The sequence below is a fragment of the Dermacentor silvarum genome, chromosome 6, assembly GCF_013339745.2.
Source record: "Dermacentor silvarum isolate Dsil-2018 chromosome 6, BIME_Dsil_1.4, whole genome shotgun sequence".
In the NCBI taxonomy this organism is placed as follows: Eukaryota; Metazoa; Arthropoda; class Arachnida; order Ixodida; family Ixodidae; genus Dermacentor; species Dermacentor silvarum.
The window spans coordinates 161901897-161922465 of NC_051159.1; the positions used below are offsets into that span (position 1 = coordinate 161901897).

Below are 20569 nucleotides of genomic sequence, written 5' to 3' on the forward strand. Positions count from 1 at the left end.
CCGAACACCCCCTCTTCACCCACCGCACGCAGCCTTTCTTTCGATGCACACCGAGTCTTTCTTTCTTATTTTGCCCCGGCGTTTCCTGCCTATTCTCTCCTACTTGCTAGCAGCAGTCTTATAGAGCACGCACGCACACACACGTGTGTGTGTGTGTGTGTGTGTGTGTGACCCGACGCGTACGTGACGCTCTTAGATCCACAGCGTCAAAGCGCGGTGTAGCACTCCACCGAACGAATTGCGTGCAGCTTTGCACAAGTTTCAGATTCCCCTTTGAACGCCACGAAATGAATTAAACGAGGGCACTGTTCCGTCTTGTGCGTTGTTTTTTCGGTGAGCCATTCTGGCGCCTTCTGACCTATCTTTCTTGTTTTTTAATCTTCATCGTTCGATCACTCGTTAGAAGCTAGCAAGGCAGCAAGAGGTCCTTGTCATGCGGGCTGCCAGAAGGATAGACCGACACCCTCTTGCGAGTACAGTCAAGCGCCGCTCGGCAAAACGGTCAGCTTGGGAAAGTCCTGCACGGCACATCGTAGAGGAAGCGGGAACAGAGTTCCAACACGCCGTTAGTCCCATCATTTTCGTCCTGCACCTTCTAAATGTTCTTTCTTGTCTTCTTGGTTGCTTCCTTTCTTCACGCCGCGTTATCGCTGATCTTCTGGCCCTTTAGCTGTGCGCTTCCTCTTTTATCCTCTTTCTATCCCTCTCTTCCTTTCTTTTTGCCGCTCCCCACAGCCCTTCCTGCGTAACGTTTCCCGCTCGCAAAGTTTCCCTTTTGTAGCGACCTGTCGTTGGGAAGCCATTTGCGCTGCAATGACGGGACGACGGAGAGATCGTGGCCCTCGCAGAAATTATCCATAGCCGCGCGCCGGCACATTCTTGATATTTGGCGGAGTGCGCTTATTGCCTGCGGCTTTTGTTCTTGTCGCCCATTCATCCCACCCACCTCTGTCCTTTTGTTCCCTCTTGGACTCGATCCCTGGCTGATTAGGGTAATTTTCCTTCTAGTTCTTTTAAAACTTGAAAAAGTAACTAAACTTGCCATCTATAATATGTGCCCATTGATGCATTCAGAAGAAGAGGAAGTTAAACAGCGCTTGACTGTCACTATGTAGCACTTCATTAATTTTTTTCTTCAGAGAAGCGCGAAGAAAAGTCACCTTGGTGGTATAATTCAGAGCTGATCACTATTAACGTCACATAGAGAACGCGATAACTTTATAACAACTGGAGTGATTGGCCATGCTATACGCCTGGTATGCTACTCCGAATGATTAGAGCGAAATATCAAAAAATGGAAAAAGAAAGGAAAAATGCTAGAATGAGGAGATTTGTGCAGGTACGCAAGAACAGACGCAAATGTAAACGGCCTGTTTTAGACCTTTGTCTCGCACGAAAATCTAAAGTGCTTCGTGAGCCTGAACCTCACCGCCCTCCGCGTTTCCATATGGCTCATGTTGCCATCAACACCCGCGAGCGGGTGCCACGGCCGGCTTGCTTTCGTTTTCGTTAAGGGCCTCGGTCGAGAAAATCATCTCGACCCACCCTTACGTCGCAGGCCTTTAGCGTGGCGCAAGGCGTTAGTGAACAAAAATTGAATTTCTCAAAGTAAAACCAGTCAGAAGAATCGTAAAGTACGACTTAACCACAACCTAGAGACATGATAGCGTCGGATTGTAATTTGAATGTACGAGAAAACAATTCTGTTACCAACAGTGGCGCTCCCAGTTATGCTACTTGCAAGAACACCATCCAGATGGCGCTCGCCTCCTCGGCAGCATAGGGAACGTAAAACGGCAGCGGCGTGCAGAGGCAAAGGTGGAGAAAAAGAAAGCTGCAGTTGCCGCGAAGCTGACAAGCATTCAGGGATCTTTCAATGCTGTCGCGTTCCACTCTTAAAGGCGAAGCTTAAGTGTCATCCAAATTTATTTATCACTTTTTCTTTTTTACTTTTCTGGGCAAGAAGTAGTTCAGAGTCTGGCGCCCGGTCGCGGCGGCCGCATTTTGATTGCATTTTGAGCGGGAGGGGGAGGGAAGAACACGAGTGACGCTCGCGTGCTTAGATTAAGGTGCGCGTGTAAGGTGTGCAAGAATCCCAGGTGGTCAAAAATATTTCAAAGTCGCCCACTATGGCGTGCCTCATTATGATATCGTGGTTCTGGCACGGAAAGCCCCAGAATTTAAATAATATTTTTAGTTTAGAGCTTTAATCGCCGGTATAGCAGGGAACTTCTGCCACCAAAAGCTTGCTGCGTCGGAAAAGAGGTGCAGGACAGCATCATGGTGTACATTTAGCGCCATTATTTGTCACACATAGCGCTGCTGCCGAAGTAAAAAGTATAACGAAGGCGATCCGTAAGGCACCTCTCCTCACAGGGCCGCGCCAGCGGCGACTTTGCCAGCGTGACGGAATCCAGGGCCGCGATAGTGACTCGTTTCTTTTTCCGCGTCAGTTTTCATTTTCGGTTTCAGAGAGCCTTCCAGTGTGAAATATTTGTTCGCGTAGCTCTTACAGGAGCTTGTTTAAGGAGAATTTCTTCTTTCCCAGCTAAATAACATCGAGGACGGGCTCGAAATAACTAATCTTTGACCACCTAATATCAGTAATTAAAAGATTAGTCAACGTACCTTCGTTAATTACGCACGTGATGGCGCAGATTACGCTTCGCGTAGAGGCTGCCAATGTGGACAATCGAATGGTAGCAATAACATTACCATGACTTATATTACTCTAAAAATAAATTTGGTGCAGTCACAATAAATAAAAATAAGAGAAAGAAGCACGGTATAACCCGCCACCGAGATCAAACAACTTCAACGACGCGAGCGGCAACAAGCGAAAGGCAGGATAAGAAAGAGAAGAAAATATAAGCTGTGTTTCTCCAGTTCTCCACCACCTGGGAACACCTACACCTCAGACGAAGACGACCTGGACTAAGGTCGTCACTAAAAAATATAAAAAAAAACTATTTTTTTTAAAAAATCTAGAACCGATCAACCGATACCAGACGAAAGAATGCAAGACTTCTGCTGCGTATTCAGGCAGCTATCGGGTCACTGCGTCGCATGAAGGGCAAACTATTTTTTTTAACAACATCTAGAACCGATCAACCGACACAGACGAAAGAATGCAAGACTTCTGCTGCGTATTCAGGCAGCTATCGGGTCACTGTGTCGCATGAAGGGCAAAACTGCAATATTTGATTTATTATCCCCTTCATTCACAAGTTACGATCGACTATCGATAAATGTACGAAATTTACGTAATTTATGCGAAGGTGCTGCAGACTCCATTAAGAGCAAGTCAAGGTGGTATCATGACTGTTCCTGCATTTATGTTGAGTCACCAAAATTAGCGATTAAGTATGTAATTATTGTGCACTCTGTAATGATAGGTTTCTTCATAAAAATAACTGAATCACTAGTGTGAATTACCTGCACAAGTTAATTAATGGTTTCAAGCTTTACTAGTAACAAAAAAATATTTCGCAATTGCTAGAGAAACGTCCCACGTCACACCGCCGTCAAACACGGTAGTGCCTTCTCCAAAGCCACCTTCCGTAGCGATAGATTTCCCTCAGAAGTAAAATGGAGGTACTTGAGGTAAGCAGAACGTTCAATTCGCCCTAAAGCTAATTTTGGGGGTTTATTCCTTGCCGCAACTGCACCTAAATGGGAGAAATAAGTCGCGTCCACAAATGCCTACACCGTGACTGAAGTGGTTATGTAGCCACTTTCATAACATACAGTTAGTTTAACAGGTACCTGCGGAGGCTTATAAGTGAGCCAAACATTTAACGCAGTGTCTTCTAGAAGAGATCGTAAACGGATCGCGCTCTGTTGCCGTTATAGGGGCAGCTCGGCGATTCGCCCGCTCACCTGAACACGAGCGAGTTGTCCCGGCGCACGCCGAGGAAGGGCAGCGCGAACGTGGCCACCCAGGCGTCGGTGACGGCGCAGTCGAAGTACGGCGCCGTCCACAGCCCGTCGCGGGCGGCCACCTGCAGTCCGCTGGCCACGTCGAGCACGCTGGTGCCGTAGCGCCGCAGCAGCCACGCCGTGTAGTTTGCGCCCGCGAGGCGGGCGAACCACGCGCACTGGTCCACCGAGTCCGCTTCGTACGAGTAGTTTCGGTGGAAGGCGAGGCCCCCGGAGGGCGACGCGTACGCGAACACGCTGAGCACGGGCGAATCGCGGCCCCGGGGCACCACCAGCAGGCCGCTGCCCAGCACGCCGTCCTCGCTGAGCACGTTCATGCGCGCCAGCGTGTAGTAGAGGTCCTCGCCGTACACCAGCTCGGTGTCGTTCTGCAGCCGCGCCGAGAGGGAGGTGAGCAGGTTGGCCGTGCGCACGGCCACCTGCGCCTGGCGCTCGAGCAGCGGCGAGGCGGAGGAGCGCGCGTTGGGCCGCACGCCCAGGGGCGCGAGCGAGACGCGGCTGCACGCGGTCCAGTGCTGGGACTCGTGCACGAGCTGCAGAGCGGCCGACACGTTCCGGCCTCGGCGCACCAGGCTGAGCACGGCGTCGGACCAGCGCGGGTGGTGCGGCGCGGAGGCGCTGGTGGTGGAGGAGGGCAGGGCGGCCTGGGGCCAGGCCGCCAGCTGGCCCGCCAGCAGCAGCCAGGCGCAGAGCAGGCGGCGGCGGCCCATGGAACGCTCCTACTCAGGGCCCCGACGGCATCGCCCGCCGCGCTGGCCCGCTGCCCTGTTACAGAGGGAAGGACGAGGCATCACTCACCGCACACACGTACACAGCGTGGGAAACGAAGATTCGCGAAGCTGCTCGAGCGGCTCAACGGCCTATACGCGCTTTGACTTTACCGTTTTGCTTAGGTATTGACGCTGACTGGCGCTGGAGAAAGACAGGTGGTTCAGCCAGTATAAAATAGACTGGCTACTCTGTGCTGGGGAAAAGGGTATTGGGAATTAAGCGTGTTAGAGCGTGGACGGCAGTGAGCAATTATGTACTGCACGTATTTACGTGCCGATTACATCAGAAGCACAGGCGCAGATGTGAAAATGGTGATAGAGGCGTGGGTTACATTAATCGTGCGTTCAAGCGTATACATGGTGAGTGCGGACGCCACTGTCTTGATCTACAGAAAATTTAAGTCGTTTTACACGCAACTTCGAAAGCATCGCGCAGGCAACCTCTTAATTTTGTAAATCGTACTTTACTGCGCCTGTTCGCGTTCCGAAGATCCTGTCCACCAGCCGCTGTACTATTTAGGCAGGTGCGCATTGTAACAGCGCAGTGTATCGCCGCTTGCATTGTAATTTTGGCACGGTGTGTTCGGGATGGCACCGAAACCTTGCTTGCCACTTGTGACAAAAATCAGAGAAATGCACACTCAGGAAACAATTTATGGCTGGGGTATTCTTCAGGTACCTGCTATAGGACAAGTTGCAGGGGCCGTCCAAGGGTACAAGAAAACGAGCGCGCGAGTGAACTGGCCAATGAAGCGGCTTAGTAGGACAAATTAGGCCGATATGGCAGAGTCACCCCTGCTTCAACTTATAGCAAATAAGACCAGAAAAGACATGCTAGCGCAGAAAGATGGGCCGATGCTTACTCTCTTAGAAAATGTGTAAGAAAACGGTGTTACTTTTTTGTGGCTTGCGAACGAGACTAGCCCTGTCGCTGATTTCAAAAGAAAATATAACTTACAGCGAATGATAAGTGCGCGTAGTATTGCGTGGTGGCTGCGGACGAACAACTTGTGTGGTTGTGCTCCGGAGTTATCGCGCAGGGTGAAGTGTTGGAGGGCCGCTCTGTCGCAAGAAGTATGCTTATATGCCCTGCTCCAGACAGACAAGCCGCGGATATAGATAAAATAGCTAGGTTGCGTGCCCTTTCAGAAACGGGGATAGCTAGCATTCCGCGGTCAAAAAAAAAAAAAAAAATCACGCGCGACTCATTAATATGAGAATTTAAGTCTGTGTTATAGTGGTAGTATTTGAATGTAAACGGCGCGTGATGACCCGATGTTACCTTGCGAAGAAAATTAAGACTCACCGTCCAGTGTTAAACTCGAGGCATACCGCACTGTAGTTCGACCAGTGCTTGAGTACGCTTCCGTACTACGTTCCATACTAAGAGTACCCATTCTACGTTAAAGATATTGCACAAGTAGAGCGAATTCAGCGCCTCGCTGCTGGAGTTTTGTATCTGACTATCGATATTCTTCATCTGTTACCGATTTGCTGCAGCGACTGAATCTGGAAACCCCTCCGTGTCCGCCGAAAGATTGTCAGACTAAAAATGCTTTATTTGATCTATCAGAACAGAATTGGTCTGCCGCGCGAAACTTAACTTTCCCGAGCACAACACAGGTCTTCTAGAATTAATCATTCGAATGTTATCCTCCCGTACTTGGAGAGGACGAAGATGTTTCAGAAGTCCTTTTTTTTTTCGCTCACAATTCAAGAGTGGAATTGTCTGCCAGCGTCTGTTTATTGTACAAATGTAAATTCCTTTGTGAAATTTTTGTCATTGCACTTGATGTAAACCTCTCCTGATTTGGCAGCATTGCTGCCTGCAGTATCTTGAAATAAATAAATAAATAAATAAATAAATAAATAAATAAATAAATAAATAAATAAATAAATAAATAAATAAATAAATAAATATCTTTGTGCGCTTATTGTGCTTAGCACTTATCTGACGAGATTTCTCGACGTTTCGTTGCGGGATTTTGCTGCGGATTTCATTGTGGAAGCAACCACACGGACTCGTTCGAAATAATTCAGAGCCCTTCCACTATGTCAAGTTGGAAGACCAGCGTCGCTGTACCTGTTGATAACTATATTGAGTTATATATGGTCAATTGCTATATTGATTGAATAAGGACACACACACATAACTTCGTTGTTGTTATCGTGTTTTATTTTCTCTTTACTTTGTCATTATGGTAACCATTGCTTTGTGGTCATTGTGATGTACTGCAATTGGTTATCGATTCTTTCGCGCCCACTGTTCGCGCAGGCGATCACGCTGGTCTTCTTCATTGGTCAGCGAGCGGCTATCCGACGTTACGGATGCTTCGGACGACACGCGTTCGGCTATAGCGGATTTCCGTCACCTTCGCGCCCATTCACGATGTTGCTCACGCATTTCTTCATCCCTACGGACTACGCGCTTCCTGGCCATAACAAGACCAACGTACAACGGCTGATAACGTCGCTAGAGCGATGTCGAAGTCACAAGTATAGTATCTAGTACACTATAGTCACAACAAAGCGAGGGACTGACATTCGCGGGTACACAATGACGTTTTTTTTTTTATTCCGCCATCCACTCCGGAGCCACGGAGCACCGCCGGCGCTCAGCAGGCTACTGTGGATTCAATTTTGTCGACGAGACTTTTTTCTACACACCCTGTCGACGCACGAACTTCTGGTCAGAACCTATAGCCATATACAGCTTCGACACGCGTTCGGCTATAGCGGCTTCTATTCCACTAGCGAAGTGTGTATGCGAGGCGTTAAGAAAATCTGCCGCCTCAATCCTCGCTCAAGGTAATTTTAAATGCCAGGCATTTCTTGGCGAACATTTGCTACTTTGACCGTATCTATCTATCTAGCCGCCTACGACTTTGTGCTCTCATGGTCGTTTCGTTAACTTGGTATGTACCAAAATTGACATACTCTGACAAGAGTATATGACGAACATAAATGATATGTCATGACATTAATATCATGACATGCGTGTCATGTAGGTCATGACAATGACCCAGCGAGAAAGTTTAGCACTCAAAAACCACTCAAATGGGGTTCGGACGTGGGTACTAAGTGAAGGAAACACTAAAGGACGATGGTAGAAATCATAGTCATGAGCATGACTCAGCAAAATGACAATGACTCAGCGAAAACAAGTATAGCACTCAAAAACTACTGAAATGGGTTCGGACGTGGGTACTAATGGAAGCAAACACTAAAGGATACTGGTAGAAGTCATAGTCATGAGCATGACTCAGCGAAAAAAGATTAACACTAAAAAACCACTGGAATCGGTTCGCACGTGGGCACTAAGTGAAGAAAACACACAAGGATGCTGCTAGAAATCAGTCATGAACATGACTCAGCATAAATGACAATGACTCAGCGAAAAAGATTAACACTCAAAAACCACTGAAATGGGTTCGGACGTGGGTACTAAGTGAAGGAAACACTAAAGGTTGATGGTCGAAGTCATGGTCATGAGCATGACTAAGGCTTTCGCCTTAAGGTCTCTTAGGTGTAGCTAAAGGGACTCCTGAGGACTCATGACATGAATGTCATGTCATGCGTGTCATGTAGGTCATGAAAGGGCCGCCTACGTTTTCGTGCTCTCATGGTCGTTTCGTTAACTTGGTAGGCTATCCGTCCTCTGCTTCGCATAACATCGATTCCCACAAGACGTGGGGTCTGCCGGCTTTTTTAAGTATCGTCTGCATATCTATTAACCAAATTGGGCAATCTCATTTTTATTGATCTTGTTGTGAATCACTTTAAAATTACCTCATATTCTTTAAGCTAACGTCCGTTTTGACAACCGTGCTAAGGCACTTTATACATAAACCGATATATATCCACCGCCGAAAATTGTTCTTCTACGCGTAGTTTTGTCCGCGGACGCGATCCGCCAGAACTTCGCCATATGGAGCTTCGCTGTAAAATGTTGCTCGTTCGTGTTTCTTCACTGACACATGATGCATCGATTGTTATGACATGAATTTCCATCCTAAGGCTTCACTGTAATGGAGAGGTGTTCTGTGCTCTGAAGAATATTTCCTGAATTCCAACTGTCACCAACTGATGCTCACTCGAACATATGCCAATTCCATTGCTCCATGACACCGCAGCCAAGCGCCGTGGTTACTCAGGAAACTATTTAAGTAGATGTAATACATTTATTAATTTCTTGCTTTTACACCATGGCACAAAACGGCAGTGTTAAGCTAATTCGTCTGCTGAGTAAGCCCTTTAACGCAGCATCATGGCGCAGAGTAAAAAGCGGCTCAAAATCTAAGTTCAAAATGGAACATTCTCCCAATTGTGCTAGGGCGCTCACGCGCGACGACACCATGTCGAGGTGTTATTAGGCTCGCAAATTGCTAACGCTATTAAAGGAATGTAGACAAAAACTTTATAGAGGGTAAATTGACGAAAGCATAAGCTTTACGTGCTTACGAGGAACGCTTTCACGAAGTATGACGATGGACCATGCTATGACTGAGAGCATGCGGCTAAAAGGTAATTTATTTCAATTTTAAAGTCTAGAAATGGAGCGTGGCTCTTTCTCCAGACTCTCCACGATAGCCGTGCTGAAAGCGTCATCGTTGAGAAAAAAAAGAAAAAAAAATTCAGAAAAGTTTCGCAGAGGCACTTCAGACTGCTTACCTGTGGGAATGCGAAAGCATTAGAGTCCCTTTGGTGAAATTATTCTTTGCGGTTGTTCCTCGCCCGCGTAAGCTCGCGCCTGCGTTCTAACGGCGCCTCGGTAAGGCCGAATCAAAACGGGCCAAGCGTCTTAATGCGCTCACTTGCCCGCGAGGATTTCAAAACTGGAAGGACCGCTCAGCGGCGTTCAAGTGGACATTAATGCTTTCGCATTCACAACTCGCAAGAGGTGCTCAGGTGTCCTCGGATATTTTTGCTCTGTCTTACTGCCTGTTGCTACGAAGACCGTATGATCACCGAAGTGGTTCTAAAGAGCCCCCAGTTCCTATAGACACTTTTAGCCGCACTGTGGCAGCCATGACCGCCGAAAACTTGCGATCATGTATCTTTGACAGCCAAGTTAGCGCAGGAAAAATAAGTATTTGTCCCATAGTATACTATAGGCACATGTTCTCTATGTGTTAAGATATAAACAATATCTGCGTCGACCTTATGTATGCTGCTTTCTTGTAGCACTTAGCAATAAATTTCACTTGTCAAACATTCTAACCATAAAGCAAGAGTGGTTCCAGCTGGAGCGTTCTATATATTTATAGGCTATCGTAACTTGTGTTGCTCCAGAAGGCTTAAGAGTAGTCTTTCTGGAACTCGGTTTGTAATACAAAAACCGTCTGTAGAAATTCTCAACTGTGGGTGAGGCCTCTGCCCTGTAGGCAGCCTACATGCAAGCACAGCGCTAGCATGTAGGCTCCCTACTGCCCCGAGTTCTGGGCTGGAAGGTCCCTTGTTATCTCACTTTTGATCAATTCAAATCACCTTTCCGCGACTCTTTTACTGGGCTAAGCGGTGATGAACTAGCTGTCGGTATACCCCTATACGTCACGGCTGCTTTATATCGCGCTCAATCTTAACACCACGTTCGAAGACTCGGAAAGGAAAATAAAGCTTAGAATTTGTCCGCTTGAAGGCGCCCAAAGCGACAACAGTGCACAGTGGCGTTCAAGTGAAGACCAATCTTGAGCGTTAGTCATGTAAACATTCGTTCGGTTGTATGACTAGGTGTGCTAGGTCACCTGAAGGGGTACATTACAATGGAGCCGTTTAGCGCAGTCATTGACTCTGGGCTGCTGACTCTGCTTTTCTTTTTTTTTCTGTTTATATTCATTCATCATCATCATCATTATCATCATCATCATCATCTTTAAAGCGAAGCTTTATTTGGCACTTGTCCCGACTTTCCTGGCGCTGCTATGGTCTTGTTCGCACGCGCCGCCGGGTTTCTTGCAACACCCCCAGATGGCGCTCACCTCCGCGCATCTATAGGGAGCCTACATGCAACGCCGCTTGAATGTAGGCTCCCTACGCATCCCGGCCGGCGCCGCTGCGGCGGCGTTACGCTGTTTGTGCGCATGGCAAGTGCTGTGCGTGCGTTCCTATCCGACAAAAATGCAGGCGCTAGGCTGCCGAGGTCGCGTGCTGGGCTGCGATAGTGTGAACATTACAGTCTTCCATAGCCTGAAGAGAGCGCTTGGAGCTGGCGTCTCAAACAGCGTGCTGGCCACGTATGCAGAAGGAGCACATAAACCGCAACAGGAGCGTCTTCTCTGTATACGCAGCGAAACGTGGTGCAGACCGCAAATGTATGTACACAATGTATGCATAGAATTATAATAATTAATTGAATTAGTACAGTCCCGTAATTCAATTAAAGTTAGACACTTCTGCCACGATGCGATGTGCCATGTGAGGCAATGATAATGCTCAACCCTCTCGGAGATTATGAACAATGATGGACAACAACTCCTCAAGCAAACACGTCTCCCTGTGTGTTCTGTGGACTACGCAGACAAACAGCAGTGGTGGACGCAAGGTAATGTTTAACATTAACTCACCACTCTCGTATTGGACTAAACGCCGAAGAAATTACGCATTCGCCGCCAACATCACCGCTAATTATGGTCAGTCAAAGCAAACAGCATACAAAGTTTCGCTTACATCGATTCTCACACTGCGTGTGATCCGAAGATTATTATTATTAATAATAATATTATTATTTGGTATGAAAGCCTATGTACACTTGAAGTGAGGAAAGGGAAACCAAGGAGCAGGAAGGGGCACAACGCCTTCTTCAGAAAGGTGGGCACATAAACACAAAAATTGAAGATAGGAACGCTAGCGAGAAGCAGGCACTGAATCTAATAACATCATATTGTTTCGTTTTATGATAGTTGCCGGATTTCCGTGTAATCAGCCGGAGAAAAATTTGCGCCCACGCGTCAAAAAAATGAGCTTCGCGAAAGCGACAGTATAGAGGTTCGGCTCTGGACGGCTCACGCGGACACAAGCGCCAGATTTTCCCCTCACATTTTCTTTCTACACGACTCCATGTGGCCCGCCCGAGGGTTCGTTTTATTCGCTTCGTGTTGGCATGGGAGGGCCCCGTGCAAGTGGCGGCTGCGATAAACGGGGAATGGACGTCGCCGTCGCACCAGACAAGTCGGTCGCAAGGAGTGACGAAGTGGCTGCGTGCGGACAGCGTCGCGCGGCGGTCGCGGAAGGAGCTAAGGAGGGGAGGCCCCTGCCGTGGCTCCCTCTCGTCTAATGAGTGTCGCAAGACTGATTGCCAAAACTGCCGCCGCGGCCGTGCTCGGTGCGATGTGCCGCGAAATGACGGAGAACCGATAACCGCCCCGGCGCACGTGCGAAGGAAGAAATAAGGTGCAGTGCGCACGAACGACGTGCAAAAGGGTGTATAAATAATGAAAAGAAAATATCTACCCCGACGCGGTATAATAAAATGCACTTGTGCCGTTAGGGGCACGGGAAGAAAAATGATTTAGGGCAGACGCAGTTCCTTATAACTTTCTCGTGCTCCGAATACCGCCTTTTTTTTTTCTGCCTCTCTCATTTGGGTATTACTTCGCGCCTTGTTTGTGCTAACTTCCGGGGTCCAATATGGTTCCGCCGGGCGATGCCTTAATATGCTAACCCCCGGTCTTCTAGGTCATATGAAAAGGCGCTAATATACCTTCCTTATTTGATAAACTTTTGTGAATCTTTGAAGCAATGTCTGACTTTGACGCGTCTTTCTACCTTTCTGCTGAAAGCAAAGTAAACGAGTGTCTGAATGAAAAGGAAGATACGAAAGTGTGAATACGAAAGCATTAATGTCCGATTGAACGCCGCTGAGCGGTACTTCGAGTTTTGCGCTGCTAGTAATGCACCATAGCGGTACGTGCTGCCCGAGCCAGCAAGGAGCGGCAGCTTGCGGTGCCAACGCCGCATCCCACCATGCATCACTCAATAAAGTTTTTCACCACCACCAGCACCGACGTCCTGCGCGACGAGAGGCCGATGAATCAGCAGCGACCACCAAGGCCGGCAGTTGCGCGCAGCAGCTAAGCCCAGTGGGGGTGAGAGAGGTCTATATACGGACCGCGCGCCGGCCTCCGACATCGAGGGTGACGTGGCGTCGCGGCGATGACCTCTCCCCTCACGCAACACCTGGCGCGCTATAGCGGCGGCAGGTGTTTTCTTTCGCCTGTTCTGTTCCGTCGAGACGCGCTCGTGACGTGGCGTCGCAGCGAGTGGCAATGCGAATTTAGGTGCCATTTCGCTGCTACAGACGAGAGGCACCGGCTTTTTTACTCAGGGCCATTTGACACTTTCGCATCAAAAATATTTTTACGTTTAAAATAGTTTCACTTCGATGTGATCACAAGGGTTGTGACATTACAACAATCTATAACTTTTTAACTCCACATTTCCAATATTTTAGCTTGATACGATTAACAAAGCCAAATACACTATAGTGTAACGTCATGTATTGGCCTGTTCTCAATAGCCTTTCATTTATTAATCAAAGAGTCGCAGTTTCACCCGAAAGGCAAAGCATCAATTGCGACAGCAAATTAGTAGAGAGCTATACGGAGTAAGGATAGTAGTTTTATCGGCTGCATTAAATTGGACACATTCACTTATTAACTGAATTAACAAGCATGGTGTCAGCGCGCACAAGCAAACATGAATAGATCACACTCGATGATCGCAGACAACCACTGTCAAAACGCTGGCGTGAGCAAGCGCGACAGCAGCCGCCAGCGAAGGTTCGTGCGGTCTATCGCTTCAACGGAAACTGAGCGGCGAAAGCACATCGCATACAAATGTAAGAGCCGTGTGGAGATCGCTTTCAAGATACGGTGCACGCGACAGTCCGCGCGCAAAGTACAAGTATGCAGTTGCTGGCAGAGTAGAAGCCGCACCCCTTCCCTCCCGCACTGCCTTCCCGCTATCCTCCTTTCGCGTGGGAGATTGAGTCGCCAGTTCCCCTTGCGCCTGGTCGCAAGATACGCATTTGGTGCCGCAGCTAAACATCGCCTCCCCTCCCTCCCTCCCATCCCCCCCACGGCCTTTCGCACGACGGAAGACGTCTCGTTTGCTCTCCGCCGTGCCTTCGCTCTCCGTGAAAGCGCGCGTCCCTCGCGCGATTTCACTCGCACATACAGCATACAGCGCGCGGCGACGATTTTATCGCCCTTGGACTTTATACGGAACCTCACGGCGACGGCGGTGATGGCGACGCCGATGGCAGAAATCCGCTTGGAGTGTCCATGTAATTGCTATCGCAATAAAAGAGAAACGAAGGTAGAACGACAGGTAAACCTGGTTAACCAAGGACCTGCCTGCGGTTGGCTACGCTACAAGTGGAGAACGGTGAAATGGGATCTACTCAGAGCACGCAGTGCATTGATATTCCAGCGTCTTGACATGAATATTTGGGGGAAATGCGTGTTTAAAAGTGAAAAGTTATTTTGTTCCTCGTTCCTGTTCTTCTGTCTTGAGACTTGGTACTTCCAGCCTGGACAGTGCACCACCGGGTGTAGGTGGGCTGGTGCCCACTGTGCTCTGGGCTGCACGTATTATTCGCAGTTGGAAAGAATGCGGCTGCCCTGCAGGTACTCACCAGTTATGGTTAATATAGTCGCAGCCTTTACGGGAAATAAGTAAATCAAGTGTGTGAGCCATCTATTTTAGATACATAACTATATGACTGCTTCATTAGATAATTTTTCTCATTTGTGATTATCGCCGTTTTTTTTTCTTTTTCCATTTTCAGTGGCAGTAAATTATCTTGTGTTTTAGAAGTGCCAATTCCGCAGTGAAAAACGTCAGTTGCCACCGCTTTATTTGCTTTATGTTCGTGCGCGTGTGGTGCATGGTGTACCGATAGAAACAAAAATACAGTGTATGCTAGTTTAAGTTTCTCCGCTTTACGAAGAATCACTCAGAAAGTATGCTATAGCATCATGAACTCTCCGCACACTCGATGAACACTTTCGTGAAAGTATGGGTGCCTACTCTGAGCTACACAGTTGCGGTGTCCGCGACAAGGAATTTCCCACTTCAACCATCTTTAGCAGCCACCACTTCCTTTATGGCGAAAGAACGGGGCAAAAATTAAGATATGGACGCGAGAAGAGACTGAACGAGCCTCAGTAAACTCTATTTCTTTCACCCTGCCGCAAACATCGACGTCAAACTCATAGCCCGAGCCGCCTACACCGAAGTGAACGCGAATTGCCGCGCAAGCAGTGCCTTTAACACCCCGTCACACATGGCCACCCCGTGGTGGTCGATTTTCGCTTTCCCGCCGACTCCCTTGCGCGCGAACGTGTCCTGAGGTTTTTGCGTGAAATGAGAGTTTTTCAAAACACAAGGCGAGCTGCTGCTGTTTTGTGTGACATCTAGAGGTATGCGCGAAGGAAACAGGACCACGTCTAAAGTCACCTCCTGTCTTCACTGCGAGCATCAATTATGAGCTGGCAATTGTGCCCATCTTCTTAGCTTCTTCGTTCGTCACGCGTTGTTTAAGGCACGCCTGGTAAAAAAAAAGACAGACTTTAAGAAAACAATTAACGACACGATAATGGCCGTGACAAGGAAGGCGACGATGGCAGCGTGACAAAGACGGAGGCAGGAAGACCACGACGACGGTGGAGGTAGTGGCACGACAGCGAAGCGTCATCGAGGGACACTGAGACTGCGATCATGTAGGATGCTCAAGATCAAATCTACACGTACGACTCTGGGCTCATAACTGCTGGTCACATTTGAAAGATGACGGAATGAAACAGTCATTGTAGTATGTGTATTTGTTCTTTTTTTCTCTTTGGAACACATTAAGTGTCAGTCTATTATATATCATAGCAGCATTAATGCAGAGTGGAAGCAACGCCTGGCTTTCATAAATTAGAAGCGCGATCGTGCGAATGCACCTGTGATTGTGCCGCTTGTCACTCGGCGTCAAAGTGTAAGTCTGTCCACTCAAGGGCACGTCCTAGGTGATAGTCATGTGCGTATGTAAGACAGGCGATATACGACGCTATATACGTGTATATGTACCTTCGAACAGTGCACCCAGAGGCCATATTCTGTGTCGTTCACTTTGAGGGATGTCGCTTTCCGCAGACACCAAATGGCCGAGGCAGCGGGCAGAGGAGAAGGAGGAGGACGAAAATTCATTGAAAAAAAAAAAAATAAGGGAACAAGCAGGTGTCTTCCTGCTTGTGCGGGGAGGGGCCCTCATTCCAGGTCTCCTGCGGCTTTTGCGGTCTCCCGGGTCCGCAATTTACCCATGGCTGCAGTTATATGTCGCGCTGGAGGCTGCGTCACACAAAAGTGACCGTCTCCCTGAAAGGCCAATCACCAGATGAGCATGCGCAGGTCAGGTGCGCGTGTGATTGCTGCGCCGAAGCTTGCGAGTCTCGTAACGACGCTCGGGATGACCGTGTTTACGATTTCAGCCAATGAAATAGTGCGTACCTTCCACGTGAGCCCATTACATTTAACAAGACGGCAAATTTTGCAACACGGCGAAATCTGAGCGTGCCCAATGTAAAACCGATGCAAAGCGTCAGCGTGCTCATTCGGCAAAGAGCTTTCGTTTTACCCGCGCCGACTACCTTTCGTAATGCATAAAGCCAGAGGTCCTTATTGTAGAAACCAGACGCTCTACGCGAGATGTGGTTTTTCGCGCGTGATGAGGTAATAACGTTCGGGGCTGCACATCGAATGCGGCCACCTGAGTGGTGGTAGACGGAATGCGGTCCCGGCCAGCCAATTCGCCGCTTCAAATTGAGCTTCGACTTGGCTTCGCCAGCATCCAATAAGAGACATATCTTCTTTTTCATTTTACCCGGGGCCAAGTGCTTCCGCATTCGCAGCCCGAATGACGGTAGACGGAATACGGTCCCGGTCAGTTCGCCACTCTAAATTGAACTCCGACTCAGCTTCGCCTACATCCAATGACAAGCATTTTTTTTTCGGAGCCCTAGTGCTTCCGCATTCCGCGTTCAGCAATCGTGGCTCCGAAAGGCATGGGTATAGTCACTTCGGCAGATTGGCATCCATGGTCCTATATGCATGATCGTGTCAAAGTCGCTCACTCAATCATTCGCGAACAGGAACAGGAAAGGGCAGCGGATTTATGATTCCGATGAGCCTCAGAAACGTGTGTTACGAAAGCGAATATGCGAAATTACTTTCTTTTCGTGGCAATCTCGTACGTGTGAAAGTTGTTGTGAATTCAATAGCATTGACATGGGGCAGAAGATATGTCGGTCAGACAGGGCGCTGTCTTAAGCCGTGAATATAGTCCGGAGTTTCGAGCGTGCCAGCCAGTGGCTGGTGAGTCGGATACGTCGCACCGGGAATGCTAGGATTGCCGAAAGTTTGTACCCTGTTTAGTTTGCCGTGTTGAACGTGGCCCGCAGCAGCGCGGCGATGAGCAGTTGTCGCAGCTACTGGCGATACATGCAAAGTGGGTGAGGTCCGCCTATAATGCTGTCGCATTAAACGAAAGAAAACAAACGTTTGTTGTGTCTCTCTCCTTCCCCTCCCCATTTTTTGTGCTATTTTTCATCATGCTTGCAAAAAATACTAGTCCAGAGACCGAATTTTTAACAATTCATTTGATTTTGCATTAGTGTCGCCCTTCGTTATTATCCCAAGCGGTGCCGAGAAGCCGTTTTTGCCATTTTCGGCAACTCAACACGACGCATAGTGAGAACGAAATCGAAATGGATATCTGTGAAATACGGCCTCAGCTTGGTGCCTTGTTTAGTGAATGCGGCATTCACGACTAGGAAACCAACCAGCGACTCCATGTTCAGAATGCAGAATGAGGCGCCAGATTATACACAGCGACGGGTACCTCTGTGCATCTATGTTGCTTACATTATTTGCAAATGAATGAATGAATGAATGAATGAATGAATGAATGAATGAATGAATGAATGAATGAATGAATGAATGAATGAATGAATGAATGAAGGAATGGAGCCACATGAGCGACAAGAGCAAATCAGACCGCGCGAGACAGCGAGTCGACTCCGCTAAGTCCCTTGTCTGAATGAGTTTTTTGTGTGCACTCGGACAGACTGCAGCTGACGCCGTCAAATGTAGGTCCTGTGCCCTCCACCGACAGAGACAGGGAAGTGGGCCGCCTACACCGACAGAGTTTCCTGCTTTGCGGGCGCCAATCGCTATTCACGACACGGGAAATCGGTTCGCTTCGCTCGCATCAACGACGCTGCTGAAAATTTGAGTAGCCTGCCGGAGTCAGACCCAGACGGCGTCGGTTTGGGAAAGGACGCAACCCGGGCGGCAACGGCGCGGCGGCTGCGACAGCGAGAGCCGAGAGAGCGGCGGATGCGAATCGATTTCTCGAGCCGAGCACCGAGGAGGCTCGTGAGAACGAAAAGAGCTTTAGCGCAAGCGCGAATGAGCGAAGAAGACGGGAATGATACGCGGCGTGACGCAGCGCTGTGAAGTTGGCTTCTGCGCGCAGAGTGGAGGGGCAAAAGAAGTGTACAGATCCCACGCGGGAAACGACGCTATGCGAAGCATTTTGCAGGCAGCTGGCTGTGCAGCATTGTTTTGGGTTACGCAAAGCATTAGCCAGGTTGACCAATGTGTTTGTGTTCATCCAGAATATGTGTCTGCGACGCAAGTACAGTGAACTAGAATTAACGCGAGTGCGCGTGTGTGACGGCAGCAGCAACACGACTGACGACGCTAACGACGATTGCACGATTGCTACGAACGATCGAATTGATGTGAACCAGCGGCATGGAGGTGCGACTTGGGTAGTAAACGCTGGAACTAAATGCTCACTGATGGCAGCACGTGGTATCACTTGGAGGACCCAAACGGGTGACTTGACGGCGATACTGTAGCACAACCTGAAGCTCGTGTCATTTGCTAGTCATTCGGTCGAGTGGCGTGAAGCAGTTGCTCGCCGTGACTGAGCATTGATGACGCTGCCATAGTGGAATTCGATGCAGCGTTGTCGTAATCGGACCCTACGTGCACCAGGAAAGAGCACGCCTCCATGTTTGATTAAGCGGCCTGGTAACGACGAAAAGGGCCGTGTAAGTCCGGTACGAGGTTTGGGAGGAACGAGGTGGCGGCGCGTTGCCATCCGGCGCTCAGAAATCGACGCTCGAGGGAAACTTGCTTTTTAGTTGCTGTATGAACGGGTGCAACGATCACCCGGTGTTCAGCTGCTGAGGTGCCGGGATCTCCTTACGCGTGCCACCTGCGCACGCAGGTGGCACGCAGGCCAGTTCCAAGCGGCCAGTTCCAAGCGGCCAGGACGCAGGCCAGTTCCAAGCGCAGATTGCACGCGAGATTCAGAGGCGAGAGTCGGATTACGAAGCTAGAATGACGATGCAACGACCATCACGGCATCACGAACAAGAGCGTGTACCTATATAGTCATCGGCTCAAGTTGGTGTAGACAACTTGGTCCACTGAGTCGGCATAAGTTCTTGTCACGGTAATGGCATACCGTGCATGGATGCATGCATGTCATGAATTTATCTCCTTCATGTCATGCAAGACATGAAATTGATGGGCATAATGTCATAGCTTGTCACAAAGACCTGTACGTGAGATTTATGCCAATCATTTTATGACATTCATGGCATGTCAATAATGTCACACATTCATGTCCTGTCATGCATATCCAGGATATATCGTGTTATAGACATGCATGTCATGTCATTCAGTGCAATATATTCATCTCAGTTATGATATTCATGTGATGACGTGATGGTCATTCAGGTCAGTTCCATTTACCGACAAGGTATATCTATGTCAAGATATTTACGACATGAATGAAATGGCATGCCATGCATCACATGAATGACATAACGTCCATGTCATGACAAGATTGTCATGAATGAGATAAATGACATAAGGTGATGGTGTCGTGGTCATTTCTTTAAGTGGATATGTATAAGGACATGTGTGGTGAGACGTACGTGCATGACATGACAAGAGTGACATGGAATGACATTTATGTCATGTCAGTCATGTCAGGCCATGCACGGATGCCATGTAATTCATATCCATATATATATATATATATATATATATATATATATAAGTTTAAGGAAACGATTCCGACAGCATCGTGTCATTTATACCATTTATGTCATGACATACATGCCATGACAAGCGCTTATACGTCTCATCTTTCATGCCATGAGGCACATGACGTGATGAAATCCATGTCATTCATGTCATGAGACGCATATCATTCATGTCATGACATGGATGCCATACCATCCATGTCAGGTAATGCATGCATTTCATTCATGTCCTTATGTATATTAAGTTAAACGACCACGTCGGCATCAGTGAATATCTATTCACTATTGTAAGAGAGAGAGAGAGAGATGAAGAGAACGAAAACGGGACGACCCTATAGGTCAACAAATCAAGATACTATGTTCATCACATGCTAAACTGGTCCAGCAAACCACACTACTAAACTAGGAGTCATTAATTATTTGCGCCATAACGCAAACAAGTGACGCAATTTATTTTGTTCCACCAATCAGCGAATTTAGGGACCAATGCAGGAATAATTTAAGTGACCGTCCATGTCACTAGCGGAGATAACTCGTCAGCGGACATATTAAATTTAAACCAATTTCATTATTTCCAAGACAATTTAGGACGAGGTTGAGTCGATAGGAGAAAGAAGCTCAACGGAGGTCCCAACACCATCGTGAACAGGCGACGCCTGCGATAAAAAAAGATGTGCTACATTCCACGACCATGGCCGTGAGTGGTGGCGCTGGCTGACACTCTCATGGTTAGTCCTAGTACACACACAAAAA

The 20569-nt window shown here is 48.3% G+C and overlaps 1 protein-coding gene across 1 annotated transcript in view; it reads right to left on the reverse strand.

The window, feature by feature from the left end:
* The window catches only part of LOC119456318 (probable G-protein coupled receptor 158), a 213687-nt gene that overhangs the window by 131019 nt on the left and 62099 nt on the right, over positions 1-20569 (reverse strand). The window contains exon 2 of the mRNA XM_037718016.2: positions 3880-4704. Coding sequence (XP_037573944.1) covers positions 3880-4649 — 770 coding nt within the window. The 5' untranslated portion in view covers positions 4650-4704. The remainder of the gene's footprint in view (positions 1-3879; positions 4705-20569) is intronic.